The sequence below is a fragment of the Dendropsophus ebraccatus genome, chromosome 1 (assembly GCF_027789765.1).
Source record: "Dendropsophus ebraccatus isolate aDenEbr1 chromosome 1, aDenEbr1.pat, whole genome shotgun sequence".
In the NCBI taxonomy this organism is placed as follows: domain Eukaryota; kingdom Metazoa; phylum Chordata; class Amphibia; order Anura; family Hylidae; genus Dendropsophus; species Dendropsophus ebraccatus.
This window is the reverse complement of record NC_091454.1, coordinates 97,133,385-97,150,690: the sequence shown is the minus strand read 5'-3', so window position 1 is coordinate 97,150,690 and position 17,306 is coordinate 97,133,385. Positions and strand designations below refer to the sequence as shown.

Below are 17,306 nucleotides of genomic sequence, written 5' to 3'. Positions count from 1 at the left end.
GCACATCAGAGGGAATTATTACTATATGGGGAGGGTGCACATCAGGGGAGCATAATTACTTTATTGGGAGGGTGCAGATCAGGGGGCATTATTAATAAATGGGAAGGGTGCACAGCAGGGAGTAATATTACTATGTGGGGGACACAGCAGGGGATCCTTTATACAGGGGCAACCCAAATAACCCACCAAACAGCGGAATTACTATTACTACTCTATGGGAACCTATAGGTGGTAAAGAGGAAAGAAAGCTACTGGAAAAGTGCAGAGCCTAAGATGTTGTCCGACAGGTTGTTAAGAAATGAATTGTAGCCAGAAGAAATTGTCCTGGTGGTCTGGGCCAGATGGGGAGGAAAAGGGAAAGTGAATTCCTCAGGTCATTGAAGAGGTCACCTGTATTATGTGAAACACTATTTGGTAGGGGTGCCCTGAGGTGAGAAAGGCTTGGGATACACTGCACTATGTGGACAGGGACTGATCTGAGGGATGGCAAATCTCTGTCCACTGCTGCGGAGTATGTCTGCGCTATATGAATAAAGGAATTATATATATATATATATATATATATATATATATATATATATATATATATATATATATATATATATAGCGCAGATTGTGGACCCCTGCACTCATAGTGCAATGAGCGTGTGTGGTCACCATGGCGATCTGTGATCGGTCCCGGCCGACACTTCATAGCTTTCCTCATATGTGTCCCCAGCAGTGACTCCCCGGGGGCCACAGTCCATGTGGGGAGAGTCCGGGTCAGTTCCTGTCACCTGACGTCAAGTGTGATGAGATAGAGGAGTCGTCCTCCTCTGGCAGCGCCGGTGCAGCAGGCAGCACTCCCCCCGTCCACGCCTGCGGGGGGGAGGCTGCAGATAGCGGATCGTTACAGGTACGGCATTGGTAGCCGGATGCCGAGGGGATGCGTCCTCCTTCAGGTGAGGGATGCTGCGGGGGAGTCAGGCAGAGATGACCGATGCCAGTAACGGCAGATCTCTGCTCTACTGGATCGCTCCCCTGGTAACAGGGCCGGGGATGGAGGATCCGTGTGCAAACGGCAGCGGTAACTGCTCGTCCGGCTCGCTGGCCCCGCTGGGCGCCGCTGCACAGGGCACCGTCCCCCGGTACCTCGGGCTGCTGCTCATGCTGCTGCTGGACGTGGTGGCCGTGGCCGGGAATGTGGCAGTGGCGGCGGTCATCCTGAAGACACCGAGGCTCCGCAAATTCCTCTTCGTGGTGCACCTGTGTATCATAGACACCCTGGCTGCCGTCACCGTCATGCCGCTGGGCATGGTGGCCAGCTGGGGTCGGGTGGCTTTCGGTGAGTCCCTGTGCCAAGCCTACATCTCCCTGGAGGTGTGCCTGAGCAGCGCGTCCATCCTCACCGTGTCTGCCATCAACATCGAGCGCTACTACTACATCGTGCACCCCATGAGGTACGAGGTGAAGATGACCTTGGGGCTGGCCGTGTCCGTGCTGCTCTGCATCTGGGTGCAGGCGTCCCTCACCTCCACCGTGCCCTTCCTCGGGCAGCATGTGGGCAGCGCGGAGCCCGCCAATGGCAGCCTGGTCAATGCCACTCGCTGCTCGCTGCAGAGGAATGCGGGAGGACACAAGAAAGTGTTCGTGACCTTCTTTGTCTTGGTCTATTTCGTCTTGCCTCTTGTCATCATACTGACAGTCTATTGCAGTGTGTTCAAAGTGGCCAGGATAGCTGCCATGCAGCATGGACCCCTACCCTCCTGGGCAGCCAGCCCTCGCCAGAGATCCAACTCTACTGGCAGCCAGACCAATATTGTGCCAGGGCACAGGTCCCACCGGGGCTCACCGGACAGGACATTGGGGGGTGCCAAGGCCGCCTTCACCCTGATGATCATAGGCGGACAGTTTGTTATGTGCTGGTTCCCATACTTTGTCTATCATGTTCACAATGCTCTAGGCAATAGTCCCTATAAAGGGTCAGGCAGCAAGTGGGAGAACATAGTCAAGTGGCTGGCCTACACCTCCTTTGCTGTCAACCCATTCTTCTATGGCTGTCTCAACCGGCAGATCAGAAGTGAGCTGGCCAGGATCCCCAAATGTTTCCTGAAACAGTCCCTGGATGAGCAGCTAGGCCTGTCCAGCCATGAGGGCTCCATGGAGGAGAACTTCCTCCAGTTCCTCCAAAGAACTAGCTGTGTGGTGGAGAGGAGGAACAGCTTCCCCACTTCTTCCACTTCCAGACTGCTGGTCAATCAGAGTACGCTGAGTTTCCGAATCCCGGGGCAGATATTGGAGGAAACCCCAGAGTTACTGGAACACGACTCAAGCGAAGGTTTTAAAAGTCTGCAGATGTGCCCCAGGCAGGCTAACAGTATAGGGGCAGCTAAGTGAACATCCCTCCCATGACCCACTTAACCTAGATTTCTTATATCATATATTGTAATATATTGAATGATCTTCTCTTTTTGCAACCTCTGTAGGCAAAACAAGGTTGCGGAGATGATCACAGAGTTGGGTCTCTAATGTTTACTGTAAAGGCACAAGCACTTTTTTATATTAAGTACAGACGCTCGTCAGTATATGCCATGGATGCAGCCATAGGACTACTTGCAGTGGGGTTTTGTTCTAGATGCGTTTGATGGCAAATTCTGTATAATTTCCTGACATTCAGTATAATGTGTTGCTACGTTTCACCTTTCCAACCTTTTGTGCAGTTGTTTATATAACGCCTATGGGCAGTGATTCTCCTTTGCAAGCTCTAAATAGATTCTAAGCACAAAACAGCAATAAAAATTGCAACTAAATAAAATGTATTTTAGTGTGAGCTGGTAATGTGTTTATGCTCTATGATTGTTTTAACCAGAAAGGAAGAGGGGTATATGGCAAGCACAGGGATCACAACTTTAGCATTGCTGACTGCTGGAAGGGTTAAATGGTTATAAGCGTAAAAAATGGTGACATTCCTGAAGGCTTTAAGGATCCATTTACACAGAAAGATTATCTGACAGATTTTCTGCCAAAGATCTGAAGCCAAAGCCAGAAACAGACTATAAACAGAGATCAGGTCATAAAGGAAAGCCTGAGATTTCTTCTCTTTTCAAATCCATTCCTGGCTTTGGCTTCAAATCTTTGGCAGATAATCTTTCTGTGTAAATGGACCCTAATGGGTTGATTATCGGCTGAATGAGCTTTCCTAGCAAACACTCCTCCCAGATAATCGGCCTGTGTAAAATGCCAGGAATCAGCTGATGAATTGGAAAATGTTGGTTCTCCAGCTGATCACATCTTTGGTGTGGTCTATAAAATTATTGCTACGTGAGTCACATCGTCTTGTGTGAACAAGGGATGTGCTGCTGACCATGATGACATGAAGGACCCCATTAAGCAATTGGACCTTGTGGTAAAGCTGTAATTTCATTAGGGTTAATGTAGTGCCCAGGCCTTCCGGGAGCTCACTGCATCATAGTTCACTACAAAGCTGTGAGCATTCCATTCACAGGGACATGTTCAGACTGATATGCGACCGTGTGGGACCAAGTTTTACAGACTGAACACAGCCTACCAGTATTGGGTGAAGAAAACATTACTAACTGCCACTGAACCAGTGTTTGCATACAAACCTATATGAAATGGAAGGCTTATTAATGTAAAGTTATAAGTACGATTTTGTTTGAAGCATCAGTATAAATTGTGCCACATTTAAAATAAGTACACCTAAAGGGATTATCCAGCGCTAAAAAAAACATGGCCACTTTCTTCCAGAGACAGTCCCACTCTTGTCTCCAACTTGGGTAGGGTTTTGCTGCTCAGTTCCATTGAAGTGAATGGAGCTTAATTGCAAACCGCACCTTAACTGGACACAAGAGTCATGTTGTCTCATTCCACAATCTTACAAAAGGTTTGGCCATAAGACATCTCTCCTGTCCTTGTTTTTCCCATACACATGAATTTTTGGCATGACAACCAAGTGTTCCCTATAGGAAAGGTTAAGCTCTGGCTGCAACTTATTTCTTTCAGAAAAAAGGGGTAGAACAGTGATTTTCCATTATGCCCAACCCCTTATCTTGGGAGAGCATTATAACAACAGCCAAACCCGCTGCTATTGCGCAAAAAAAAAAAATGCTATGAATTTACACAATTCTACAGATGTATGGCATTGATAAGCTCCCCCCATAGGGAAGAACTTATCACAGTCTACACCTGATGCAAAGTGGCAAAAATTTAGTACCTCCTGTCACTGTCTGACCCATCCCGGTCATTTTCCTTGTCTGATGGAGTTCTAGCCCTGTGCAGTTATCCCGGCGATCTAGAGTCTGCCTCAGGTAGACTATGGGAAGATTGCAGATTTATCTGATCAGTGGTGTGCAGTGGGATAGCATTGACCAGTGTTAGCAATCTAATGATTGCATGTAAGCAAGGAGCGAATATACAGTGTTAGCAAAGCGCTTTGCTACAATTATCCATAGGCTTCTCAGCTTGCTGCCTTTGATTGATGCTCCCAGTGTCTGGAAAAGTTGGATGCTGTTGTGGGAAGAGTTTCCCAGGAGGGCATCCAGCTTTTCCAGGCACTCGGAGTAGAGATCAATGGCAAAGTGTAGTAAAGCACTTAGCTAACACTGTCAATTTGCTAACCTCTACTTGTAATAGTCTCCCAGGGGGGCTTAAAAAGTTTAAAAATAAAATTACATAGCACACCCCCAAATAAAAGTGAAAATCACTTACCCCTTCCCACCAATTTTACAAATAAAACATGTAGAAATAAACATATTATATATTATAGCGTGTGCAACGGTCCAATCTATTAGTATATACCAATACTATTTCTATACAGTGACTGGCTTAAAGAGGAAAAAAGCTGATTTTTTTTTTTTTTAATCAAGATCAAGTAATCAAGATCTCCCATCTACACAAATCTGATAATAAAAACTAGAGATTGTGGCACAAAAACTGATGCCCCAACCAGCCCTGTAGGTGGAAAAATAAAGCGCTATGGCTCTTAGAAGGTGAAAAAGAAAAAACAAAAATGCATTAAGGCCAAAATAGGCGGCAGAGGGGAGGGGTTGTTTCATGAAAGACAATGGCCCAGACTTTTCAAATTATGTAAAATAGAAACTTGTATAAACCCACATCAACCAATCACAGCTCAGCTTTTATTTTCCAGAGCTGTGATTGGTTGCTATGGGCAGGTTACACCAGTTTCTATTTCACATCATTTGAGAAATCTGGATCATTGTTTGCTTTTCATCTATAGCTACTGATTAAAAATTCTGTTTCTGTTATGAGACATTGATGTCAGTGGTAGTGCCCCCTGCAGCTTCTTATTCTGCTGATTTCTAGTGCTGCCTTCTGACCAGTTGCATTGATACCTTTGTGCATTTGTATATCATATACTTCCTTTATGCACTTCCATAAGACTGTATATGTAAAGTGAGGGAAAATAGTACTACACAGAAATCCATAGAAACATATTACATATGAGAGAAAACGATCTATGTGTAGTATCTATTTCTTTATCTAATAAGAAATAAGGATAAATTGTGGCAACACTGAAAAAGAGAATTCAGGGAAACTACAGCACAGCACTATTTATTACTGTGATCTCTACAGCTGTATGCAAGGGACAACTTTCTATATAGGTGAATGGTAGGAGACAGGAAAAGTGAGCTGAAGAAAGTCTGGAGTTACTAAGTGCATTGTGCAAAGTACTCAGTAGCTTCCTGTAGACATGCTCACATGAGCCCACCCACAGAAGGCGAAGACACCAGAGCTGCAGCGAGGTGAAGAAATAAGAAACAAGGAGTGAAAATGACACTGTTAATGTGCATCCCTCCATAATGTGACCTATGTGTCAGAATGTTTTTTTATGCATTAGGCTGCGGGCACACAGACTGAACATGTCTCTGTGAAGGAGACTCACAGTATCATAGTGAATTATAATGCAGTAAGCTTTCAAACGACCACACCACTACCCTACTGAGATGACAGGCTTGTCAATTCTGTAGGGTAGTGCTCTGGCCGCTCAGGAGGGATCAGGTAATGGCTACCCATACAAGTATATTGAGAGAGACAGATGCAAACAGAGAGACTGCAAAGATACTATGCAAGCGCTTACACTATTAAGTCATGTTCTCACAGTGTAAGACGCTGGGCTGTCACAGAACTTCAGAACCTCAGATGATCTTAACCGCTGCTGAATTCGGAAGCGGGCACATCCGTGTGCGCCCGCATCCGAATTACCCGCTGCTCACAATGGAGTGTAAGGCCGGAGCCGCATGTTCCACTGTGTGAACTGACAGGGTTTTCTTCAGGTGCTATTCACTGAATAGCGTCCGCAGAAAACTGACATGTCAGTTTCTTGCAGCGCTGCTAGGGATCCCGGCCAGAGTGTATACACTCTGGCCTGGATTCCCTAAGCGGCAGCACCAATTAAGTACTGTAGTAGTCACGGCCATTATCAACAATGGCCGTGATCACTTCAGTACTTATGTAGTGTTAACATGGCCATCACACCCAGGCTCAGGAATGGCTGTTTGGCCAATTAGTGACTGAGGCAGGACACTGCTGCAGTTACTGATTAGATAAGCAGTTACTTTCAGCAGGTCTTGACGTACCAGGAAGCCAGGAGAAAATTATGTCCACCAGCAGTCAATGTGTAATGAGAACGGCTCTGTGGGGGCACAGAGACGGGTAAGTATACATTCCTCATTACATTCCTCCCACCCCCTGCCTGCTCCAGATATTTTGTTTTGCCTGGACTTCATCAAGTTTTCCTCCTAGCTTTAGCATCTTGTTAACCTAATTATTACTGCTCATTTAGTGGAAGTTTAAAGGAAAAAAAAAAAAAGTCATAAACAAATATACAAATGAAAATTTTATTTGTACATGTCAGTTATATTTGTCCAGGTATCTTGCGTAGTTTCCTCTTAAGGGTATAAACCCACACACCGTATACGCAGCTTATTTACTGCTGCGATACGCAGCAAATACGCAACAAACACGCAGCAGATTAGATCTAAATAACTGGACACAGCATCAAATCTGCACCACCAAATCTGCTGCGTTTTTGCTGCGTATCTGCTGTGTATACGGTGTGTGGGTTTGTACCCCAAGGGTCTATTCACTCGTACAAGATCTGTAGCAGATTTAATGCTGTGTTCAATCATTTAGTTACATTGATATCTGCAGCAAATCTTGTATGTGTAAATGGATCCTAAAGAAGTTATCCAGCTTTTTCAAATGAATGGAATCCTCAGGAAGGACCATCAATATTAGATAAATGGGGAACTAGCACCTTAGATGATCATGGGGTGCTATATAGTTTCTTCAGTTATTACCCACATTTGTACCTATACAGCTGTACTAAGTGTTAGTTTAAAGGACAACTCCGGTGAAAAGTTTTTACCCAGTAATTGAAACATTACAAAGTTATATAACTTTGTACTATGCTTTAATCACCTATCTGCCCCCTTCCCTATCTTTTCCCCCTCAGTCCCCCACCAGGAAGTGAAGTAAACTCAGTCTTATCTAATGACTGTTGACCTCAAGCTGCTCTGTGGCAGTCATTTTGTGACAATGACATTATGAAGAGAGAAACTGGTCTAAGCCCTGTTAGGCCAACCTCCCTTTGTCAGATGTCTCAGGTTGCTCAGCTCTGATTGGCTGAGCAAGATGTAAGCCATCTAACAGTTCTACAGAGTCAGTTAGACATCACAGGAGACAAAGTGCATCATGGGAAAGCCCAAACCAGGAAGTAAAAAAAAAAAAATGAAGACACCAATTGAAGCTTCAGATCAGTTTTTTTTTTATCAGTGCCGGAGTTGTCCTTTAAGTACTGCAGTTCTCTCCAATTCCTTGTAAAAACAGGTACAAGAGTTGGTAAACATTGAGGAGGCTAAGGAGACTCCCCTATATCAAATGACTGTTTCAAATGTCCATTTAATATACTGTATATACACTGTTTTTAGTTTTTTCCTGTCTGTATTTTACTCAGAGGCCATATTTCTTCTTCAGAGCTGCATATGTATCATTAGTCTTCTTTGCCTTTTCTATGTAAGCAAATAAGGCACGAACATCTGGAAAGAAAAAAGCCAAATTACATTATTCTCTAAAGAAATTTTGCATCTATAGTGCTAATTTATACATGTAGGTATTCTAGATATATACCAGTCATAATTTTTGTCTAAAAATTTTGGCTGTGATTTTGGATCAGTTGATCATGCGGAGTCTTTCAAAGTGAAAGACAAACATGATGCCAAATCAGTGAAAATACTCTCTGCACTTTGTAATAGAAATGATGAGTGAAAGTCTGTGTGACAGGTTTCCTTCAACAACGTTTTTAGTAAAGTTAAAATATTTTTTTTTGCATGGTGAATACCATAAAAAAATTTTAAAAATCACAGAAGTGCTGTTTTTCATTAAAAGGTTCTCTAGTGCCCCAATTTTTTTTTTGTTCAGGCTCAATCTGGCAAAAAAAATAAATAAATAAAATATTACACTCACACTGCCTGATCCCCAGTGCTCATCGCTTCCTGCTTTTGCACAAGGCAATTCCTACCCTGCAATCAGTGGCTAAGGTGGTCACCATTATGGCACTGACTGCCTGAGCAAGTATTTTCTGCATGTTGAGGTGTCAGCAGAAAACCAGTGTTGTCCAGACAGTGTAGGGCAGCAGCGACTGGGGATCAGGAATAGAGTATAACTTTTTTTTTATTTTTATGCCAGTTAAAGATCAGACAGCTTCTCTAATAAATAAGAAAAAGTAAACTAAGAGCTAATCAATAAATTAAATGAACACAAGAATAGTGTCACAAAAAATGATTCCTGATGTTACCATAAATATAACAAACCACAGAAAAGTTAAAATGTTATTGATACTGTACAATACAATGTTAAAAAAAAAACACACCTGTGAATTGCTGTTTTTTCTCCACCCCACACAAAGTTAATATGTTATAAATGGCAATCAAATTATAATATAATTATTGACACAAATAAAGCCCCCCCCCTAATTAATTGTGATCTTCAAATTCGGACATGAAATTAAACTACAACATACCTTCTTTTTCTGAATTTGACAAAAACATTACTGCCATATCAAACCTTCTAAGCTCAGAAAATATTTTTAAAATTTCCAGCACAAGATCAGCATCTTCATTCCTAGGGGGGGAAAAAAGAAAACCAAAAAATCTACCAATTCCCATTTTTGCTATGCATGCTGCAAATCTTTGCTAATAATTTATTATTTATTAAAATACTGGTGTGGATAAGTATGTCATAGTAGAGTAGCTAAAGAGAATGTCATTCTTGTTGGTATTCACTCAAAGTTAATGGAAAATCCACTTGTTCATGTTCGTGCTAGGCTAAACATGGAGACTGTGTGCTGCTATGCGGATCAATACCAATGACAACTAAAGCACTGCACTGTGCATACCATCAGCGCAGTCAATCTTTAGCTGCTTATTCCAATACACTTGAACAGGGAAACAGCTCTTGGCCAATGCTCTGAGCCAATATCCACATGGGGTACCAATGCTATGGTGGGTCTACTAAATGGAGAAAAATTTAAATAGGCACTGTTGCAAAAAATATTTTATAAGAAATCAACAGGTGTTGTGATCACAAGCAGCTTCATAATATTCTCGCTTTATTTATTTATTTTTAAGTGTAATATGTTGAAATCAACATTATACATCCTGTCAAAATGTGATCCAAGATCCCTAGGTGAGGCTTCCCATTTCCAGCAGTTGGGCACTCTTCCCACCCGGGAGATGGAGCCCAACTGCCTTGAAGCCTTGCCTTGATGACACTGTCCATCAACTAAATGAAAAGAGAGAGGATCTATGCTGAGAAAGCATATAATAGTGACATATGTGGTTTTCAGCATTTTGAAGTCTGCAGTGTGCGATTGGCAGTGCCAGAGATTGGTCAAGCATATTCATTAGGTGCTGCTCCCCCTGGCCATGACAATGATAGGGAGAATACTAAACGTAGGAGACAGCACTTCTTGTGAAAAAAACGTGATTTTTTAATTCACATTAGACGCATATAAAATCATGTTTTTTCACAAGAAGTGCTGTCTTCTACGTTTTTGGATTGAAGCCGAACGGAAGGGTCCTGTGCTGTGAAACGTGCACTCCATCTAAACATTCTTGATTTTTTTCTTTACTTTTTCCAGTGCTGTCCCAGTTTGATTTTTTATAATGATAGGGAGAAGTCTGTCAATAATCAGACTTTAATTTCCATACATATTAGCACGAGTGACACACCATTGAAAACAGTGTGCTTATCACATTTTTCTGCTCCCACTGGGGGCAGATTATCCAGCCTTTAAAAGGGGTACTACAGAGATTTTTATTTTTAGAAATCAACTGGTATCAGAAAATCTGCTGTATTTCCTAGAGGAAGTGGAGTTTTCTTTCCATTCTGACAGGATGCTGCCACCTCTGTCTGTGACAGGAACTGTCCACAGCAGTAGCAAATCCCCCTACAAAACTTCTTTATTCTGGAGTTAGCAGCAGAGAGCACTGTGTCAACTGGAAAGAATACACCACTTCTTTTAAAAGGGGAACTATTAATCTAACCAGCTGATAGCCCCCAATAGCGCCCTGGACAATGAAGAGGAAAGTATGTGTCTTACCTTCCTCCTCGGCACCGGTCCCATGCTGTTAGAACCACAGTCCCATCCTCACAGCCTCATCCAGCCCACCCGCTCTGGCTGATAAGTACTGGAAGACTTGAAATTCTAGAAGTAATTTACAAATCTGTATACCTTTTTGACACTTGTTGATTTGAAAAAGAAAAAATACTCTGGAGTACCCCTTTAAGCAGAATTCATAAGCAACAATCAAACTTATACTTCTAAGCATAAACCACTTTTTAATACTTACTCAATGTATTTAAGTCGTAGAATTTTTATTATTTCATTGAAGACTTCTGGATCTAAAGCTTTATGAAACAATTTGATGTATAGGGATGGCTCAATTTGCTAAAAATTTAAAAACAAATAAAAATGTTACTTTAAATTCCTATATCCTCATATTAAAGTGGTAGTCTGGAAGAAGAAAATCATCTCATGTCTTCTGCTCTCCAGCGCTTATTTCTGCTGTTCCCCTGTCTCTGAAGTATACCTTCTGGGATGCCATGGGGTGGGTGAGAGTCTTGATCATTGTGTGTGGCCAAACCAGGCTGCAATGTTCAATAGGTGCATGAGATGTGGCAAAAGCGGAAGTAGGAGCCAGGGAGAAAAGACATAAGAAGTTATCTGCTCCCTGGAAAACACCTTCCTGCTCGTTTTATTAGAAGAAGCCTTAGCTATCATTTATATACTTATACCTTAGAGAATATGGTCATAAATTAAAAACAATGAAAATACTCAAAGCATATCTGTCTTTTTTAAAAAGTGATTATATAATGTGATTGATGCACTGCTACTTTTTATTCCCTGCATACAGCAGTAGATGCACTGATATTTACACAAAGGGCAGTTGTCCTGAAGTAATGAAAAGGTTTGTACACAAAAAAAAAAATTATAGAAAAATTACTGGATGCTTAAAAAATGGGGAAGTGAAAAAACAAAACAATTATCTAAACCCCTAACACTGAGGATACTATAAAAAAAAAGTCATAAAAATTTGGCCCTATGTATGACACACAAAAAGAGACAAAAGTTATTTAAATGGACTCTGTCAATAGGTTTATGCTGCCGTAAATGACGGCAAGGTAAACTAGTGACAGAAATGCTGAACAGATCTCCTAATATGCAAGAGAATAGGATTCTTGCCACACCCCTCCTCCTGCTGATTGACAGTTGACTGTCTATACATAGCATGGATAGATAACTGCCAATCAGCAGCTGGTGGGCGGAGTTTTCTGCTTCTCATGAATATTCAGGACTACTGGGCTCATGGACATAATGGAGAGGACTACTTATTGTCCATGTTATTAAGGAGGATCTTTCAGAATCAGCTGCACAGAATAGTGTAAGTGATACATCATTCTGTTCAGCTTCTCTGTCACTACTTCATGCTACCCTGATATAGGAAAATATAAACCTGCTGACAGAGTCTCTTTAAAGGGGTTATCCAGCGCTACAAAAACATGGCCACTTTCCCCCTACTGTTGTCTCCAGTTTGGGTGGGATTTTGAAACTCAGTTCCATTGAAGTAAATGGAGCCTAATTGCAAACTGCACCTTAACTGGAGACAACAGTAGGGGGAAAAGTGGCCATGTTTTTGTAGCGCTGGATAACCCCTTTAAATAACCCAGCATGAACAAATTTGACAGCTTGTACTACATGTACACTAAATAAAGAAAATATGTCTGGCTATGAACAGGGGCAACTGGTCCAGTGAGGAACTGGTTAAACCAAGTAATGCAAGATTTTGTTTCCACCCCTGCATTAAATGTGACATATATACACAGCTTGACAAAGACCCAGCTTCGGGTCGAAAGGTTGCACCTTTGTACCCCAACGTGTGAATAAATTCATGTTTGCTCTAAACGGATGCTGTAGGAATCCTCCTTTTCCATATGTACACAGTTGAGAAAACATGTCTACCGTCCTCCAAAACTTTAAAATATCAACACTTTCAAGCTTTGCATAGTTTGTTGGAAAAAAAACAAAACAAAACAAAGATAGTTCTTACTTTCAGGTAAGCATATAACATATCTGTGTTCCCTTTCATTCTTCTTAGATCAGACTCAAGTTGAAATGAATTTGCAGGAACTGCTGGAACATCGCATTCTACTGATGCAGATAATGCAGGCTGATCATTTTCCACTATTGATGGTCTGGTCAGAGTTGGAATGCTATTATTGATGTTATTCCTGAATAAAAGCAAAAGTAACATTTTATACTGCAACAACAGTGCATCATCATCATCATTATCCTTTATGGTTAGACAACTCTGGTAACTGGGCCTATTTCATATTCTATAATTAACATCTGGCACTTACTTGTGCTACAACTGCTTGTTCTTACTATTATATATTAATGGTTTTGACATGAGAATGTTGCATACATATAAAATGTGAACTGGGGTTTGTATATTTATTTATATTTAGATTTATTGTATTTTATTTTTAGCTATCTGGAGATTTGTGAAGTAGCATGCTGTGGATTCCTATGCATGACGGGGTTAAAGAGGAGGAATAAAAAATAAATATGGAAAGGAATAAATATACTAAGGTCATAGAAATAGAGATAGGATAATATGAGATCCATGACTACGTTACTGTAGCACTTATTAATTATAGCACTTTCATGCACAGTCACTTTTGAATGATATATTATATACTGCACTTTATAACAATATAATCATGATTAGAATAGAATTTATTTTGGTTGTATTTTTATTTATTTTTTGTATGTGGATTTTTTGATTATGCAGTGAAAAAGTATATGCACAGCTTGCACTTTTTGAGTATCGCACTATAATTCATCTACATGTTTACATTGATATAAAATATTATTGCACTTCATTTATATTTATATTTAGGTTTTCTTTCTTTGGATGTAATTTATAGAAGACGCGTCAGATTTACCTATACAGCAGTGTGTAAATACATGGCCTCCTAATAGTGTATAACGAGTACTTTCCGTGTACGCAGGTCTCGGGAGAATTAGGCACAGACGCCCTTCCGACATGGCCTCAATAGTTCGCTGTGCGCCTGCGTTCCACCAGCGGGCCTGCATATCAGTGACATAGGCTGGGAGGAAGTAGCGTGAATTCTGGCCCTTCCTGTGACCTGCGTCGCTGCCCGGAAGGAATACTCAACCACACCATAAATAGCGTGAGATACAGGAGTTAGACACGCCCCTTACTAAAGCAATCTTATGCGAAACGTGCATCGGGGGTTACGGACGCCAGACTCCACTATGGGTAAGCGATACTTGTATTCTTGGTAGACATTCTTCAGTTTACACCAGTCTGTGTTTACAGCCCTGAGGCCATGTGGATACACTACATGTGCTGATATTTATATTCTTAAGACGCTTTAATATCGACTTTAATCTGTCTGTCTTTACTGGATCCTTTTTGCACCACAATATGTTGAGATTTTTAATCATGTTAATAAAAATTATGTAATTTTTAAACGAACAGCTTTGCATTGTGTACTTGTTTTATAGGAAGGCTATCATATGGTATATCTTTGGACAGAGTAAGGTGTGGTTAATTAACTCTGCCCGGCAGAGACCAAGAGAATGATTTAAATGTCCAATGTCCATATAGCAACTAGTAATTGGTGTATACACTGCTGATAAAATAAAGGGAACACTAGGGGTCCTATTACAGGAGCCGACTACGGCTGTCATCTTATTAAACGAGCACCGATCTGCTAGATCGGCGCTTGTTTACTTGACCTATTAGATGGCCCGATAATTGTGCAGCAAGGGCTGCATGGACATTGTTAGCGATGTCCATGCAATCCTTGCCCAAACACCTGTTACCTTACCTCTCACCGCTCTTCTCTCCTGTGCTCTGCAGCTTCCCTGTCCCGGCTGCAACAGCGTCAGCTGACAGGGTGCTCTGCCAATCACAGGACAAACAGCTGCAGCCTGTGATTGGCTGAGCGGCCTGTCAGTTGACAGGACGCTCAGACTCTGCAGTTGCCGGGACCAAGAAGCTGCAGAGCACAGGAGAGACAACCGGGAGCTGGGAGAGGTAAGGCATCAGGTGTTTGGACACTTGTCGGTCGCGCATCGCTATAACATGTATCAATGCACGGTCGGCGCCCAACGATTTTAGGTCCAAACCTAAACCAATGATCAGCCAATGATCGTTTCATCGTTGTTTCTATTACACAAAGCAATAAATCAGTCGAATGAGCCTAATTTGGCCAATTATCGCTCCGTGTAATAGCGTCCTAAATGACCACATCCTACATCTCAATGAATGAAATATTTCAAGTGCAAATTCTCATTGATTACATAGTGTACCTCAGCAACTTCTGTGGGTTGTAGACACTGCCTCATGCTACCTCTAGAGCTGAGAGTATTGGCAAAATGCAAAAGTGACCAAAACAACTGGCGAAAGGGATGTGAACAGAGAATTGGTCTATGGTCACCACCTGCAGAATCTCTCCTTTATAGGGGTTGTCTTGCTTACTGCCTGCCTATCATTTCTACCTGTTGTCTGTTACATTTGCAATCATTTGATTACAATCATGGTCGGATGGCAAGTACAAAGTAACTTATTAATATTTCTGTATGGTCTCTATTTTTGGGAGAACCCATTAACAATCCATGGCTATAATTACAAAAAGCAGGCATGCAATTTGGAGACATGGCTTGACACTATAAGCCGACCTCTATACATCAATAAAGCTATGGACTGAGGGTAAAAATTAGTGTGCAAGGCCTTCATAAGCACTTAAGAGAGAAAGGAGGGGTAAGCCGCTGTCAGACTTCTCCGACAATAAAATGACTAGGAGTAGCTGAAATCCAACATACTGAAAATGGTGGTTTTGGACAACATTCTTTTTTCACTGTGTATATGGGCCATTAGTAAATTTCCTCCACTTTATTTGCAGGTGACAAAACCACTTAGAAAAGAAGAGTTTATTTTTTTTAAAGTGTTATTCACTGAAAGACTTTAGATGGCAATATTAATCTATATGGAAGAGAACAATAAGTTATTATATACATGAATTGTAAGAGAAATAGCTGTAGAGCTGCAATAAATTAAAAATAATCACTCCTGTGGATTGTCTGAATTATGTATAGAGGCTAAAAGTGGAGTAGATATTCAAAGACCATAGAATAATGTCAGATTTCTGGTAAACAAGCCATGCTTTTCATAAGGTACATCTGATACTGCATGTAAAGCAATAATAACATATTCATTTATAATAACTTCTTCTATGTAAAATCATAATAGACGTCTTCGATAAAATCTAAATGCAGCACTCGGCCCTGCAATTTCTAAAGCTATTGTGTCTAATAAAAGCGCAGTCTTTTTCATTAAAAAAGGGGCATTCCTGAACTTCAAAGCAAAATCACAGACTACACAGCAGCAGAACTGCATTTAATTAAATGGATGATCCATGTGAATGACTTTCAAGTTGTTCTATTGTAGCAATTACACAAAGCACTACAAATTCAGAGACAAAAATAGGGTTCTAAAAATATTCTCATTCAATGAAGAAAGGGCGAAGGAGAAAAAAATGACACAAATTATAGCAATATTCTCTCTATGGCCTGCCCACAAAAATAAATGGCAATCCAGCATCATGGCTTATAATAGCCTAATATTTATTACTTGGAAATCTAAAAATATAATCAAAATAAAGCAAGAGGCATGTATTTAATTATCCAAAGTTATATAAAAAAAATATGCCAGCTAGTTTACAGAGATTGACATCTGAGGAAAATCCAATCAGTCTTTAGGGTACAAACCCACACACCGTATATGCAGCATATTTTCTGCTGCGATACACAACAGATACGCAGTAGATTAGATCTAAATAACTGAACACAGCATCAAATCTGCACCATCAAATCTGCTGCAGATCTGCTGCGTATCTGCTGCGTATACGCTGTGTGTGTTTGTACACACCGTACAAACTATGTACCTATGACCAAACTATGTACCTATGACTATGTACCCGGCGCCGCCGCTGCCTTTTATCTCCCCCCACCGTGAATTTTCAAACTAAATGAACATATTATTGGAAAAATTCAGTTTTTTCATTTTTACTGTCTAATTTTGAATACTTTCCTCTATTACCTGTGGGGTCAAAATGCTCATCCTACCCCAAGATGAATTCTTTAAAGGGGTGTACTTTCGAAAATTGTGTGACTTATGGGGGGATTTTACTCCGCTGGCACTATAGGGGCACTGCAAATGCACGTGGCGCTCAGAAACTTCTTCAGCAAAATCTGCATTGAAAAAGCTAATTGGCGCTCCTTCCCTTCTGAGCCCTGCTGTGTGCCCATACAGTGAATTATGCCCACATATGGGGTACCATTGTACTCAGGAGAACCTGTGTTAGTAATTTTGGGGTGCTTTTTTTCTCATGCTACTTTTGAAAATGAGAAACTTTAATCTAAACGTATATATTATAGGAAATTTAAAGTTTTCCATTTTTTTTTTTCAGCCCAATGGTGAATACATTCCTCCAGCCCCTGTAGGGTCAAAATGCCCCAAAATGCCCAACATTATAACCCAATATTAATTCTTTAAGGTGTGTAGTTTCCAAAATGGGGTCACTTATGGGGGTTTCCAGTATACAAGCCTCCTAAATCCATTTAAAAAAAGAACTGGTCCCTAAAAAAAAAATCAGTTTTGGAAACTTTCACGAAAATTATGCCAGAATAAAGA

At 41.1% G+C, this 17,306-nt stretch overlaps 2 protein-coding genes across 4 annotated transcripts in view; one reads left to right on the top strand and one right to left on the bottom strand.

Moving 5' to 3' along the window:
- The first annotated feature begins 734 nt into the window (after window positions 1-734).
- LOC138775587 (G-protein coupled receptor 61-like) lies at window positions 735-2,738 on the top strand. The gene has a single exon (XM_069955978.1). The coding sequence runs from the start codon at window positions 949-951 to the stop codon at window positions 2,374-2,376; it is 1,428 nt and encodes a 475-aa protein (XP_069812079.1). The 5' UTR covers window positions 735-948; the 3' UTR covers window positions 2,377-2,738.
- Window positions 2,739-7,762: 5,024 nt separating this feature from the next.
- RPAP3 (RNA polymerase II associated protein 3) overlaps window positions 7,763-17,306 on the bottom strand; it is a 52,925-nt gene continuing 43,381 nt past the window's right edge. For all 3 annotated transcript variants that reach the window (XM_069975837.1, XM_069975858.1, XM_069975849.1), the window contains exons 14-17: window positions 12,630-12,810; window positions 10,872-10,969; window positions 9,041-9,141; window positions 7,763-8,057 (exon numbers count right to left, since the gene is read on the bottom strand). In XM_069975837.1, coding sequence (XP_069831938.1) covers window positions 7,972-8,057; window positions 9,041-9,141; window positions 10,872-10,969; window positions 12,630-12,810 — 466 coding nt within the window. In that variant the 3' untranslated portion in view covers window positions 7,763-7,971. The remainder of the gene's footprint in view (window positions 8,058-9,040; window positions 9,142-10,871; window positions 10,970-12,629; window positions 12,811-17,306) is intronic.

What these genes read in the sequence shown, in the direction of transcription:
- LOC138775587 (XM_069955978.1), top strand. Translation starts at nt 949, where the DNA reads ATGCTGCGGGGGAGTCAGGCAGAGATGACCGATGCCAGTAACGGCAGA.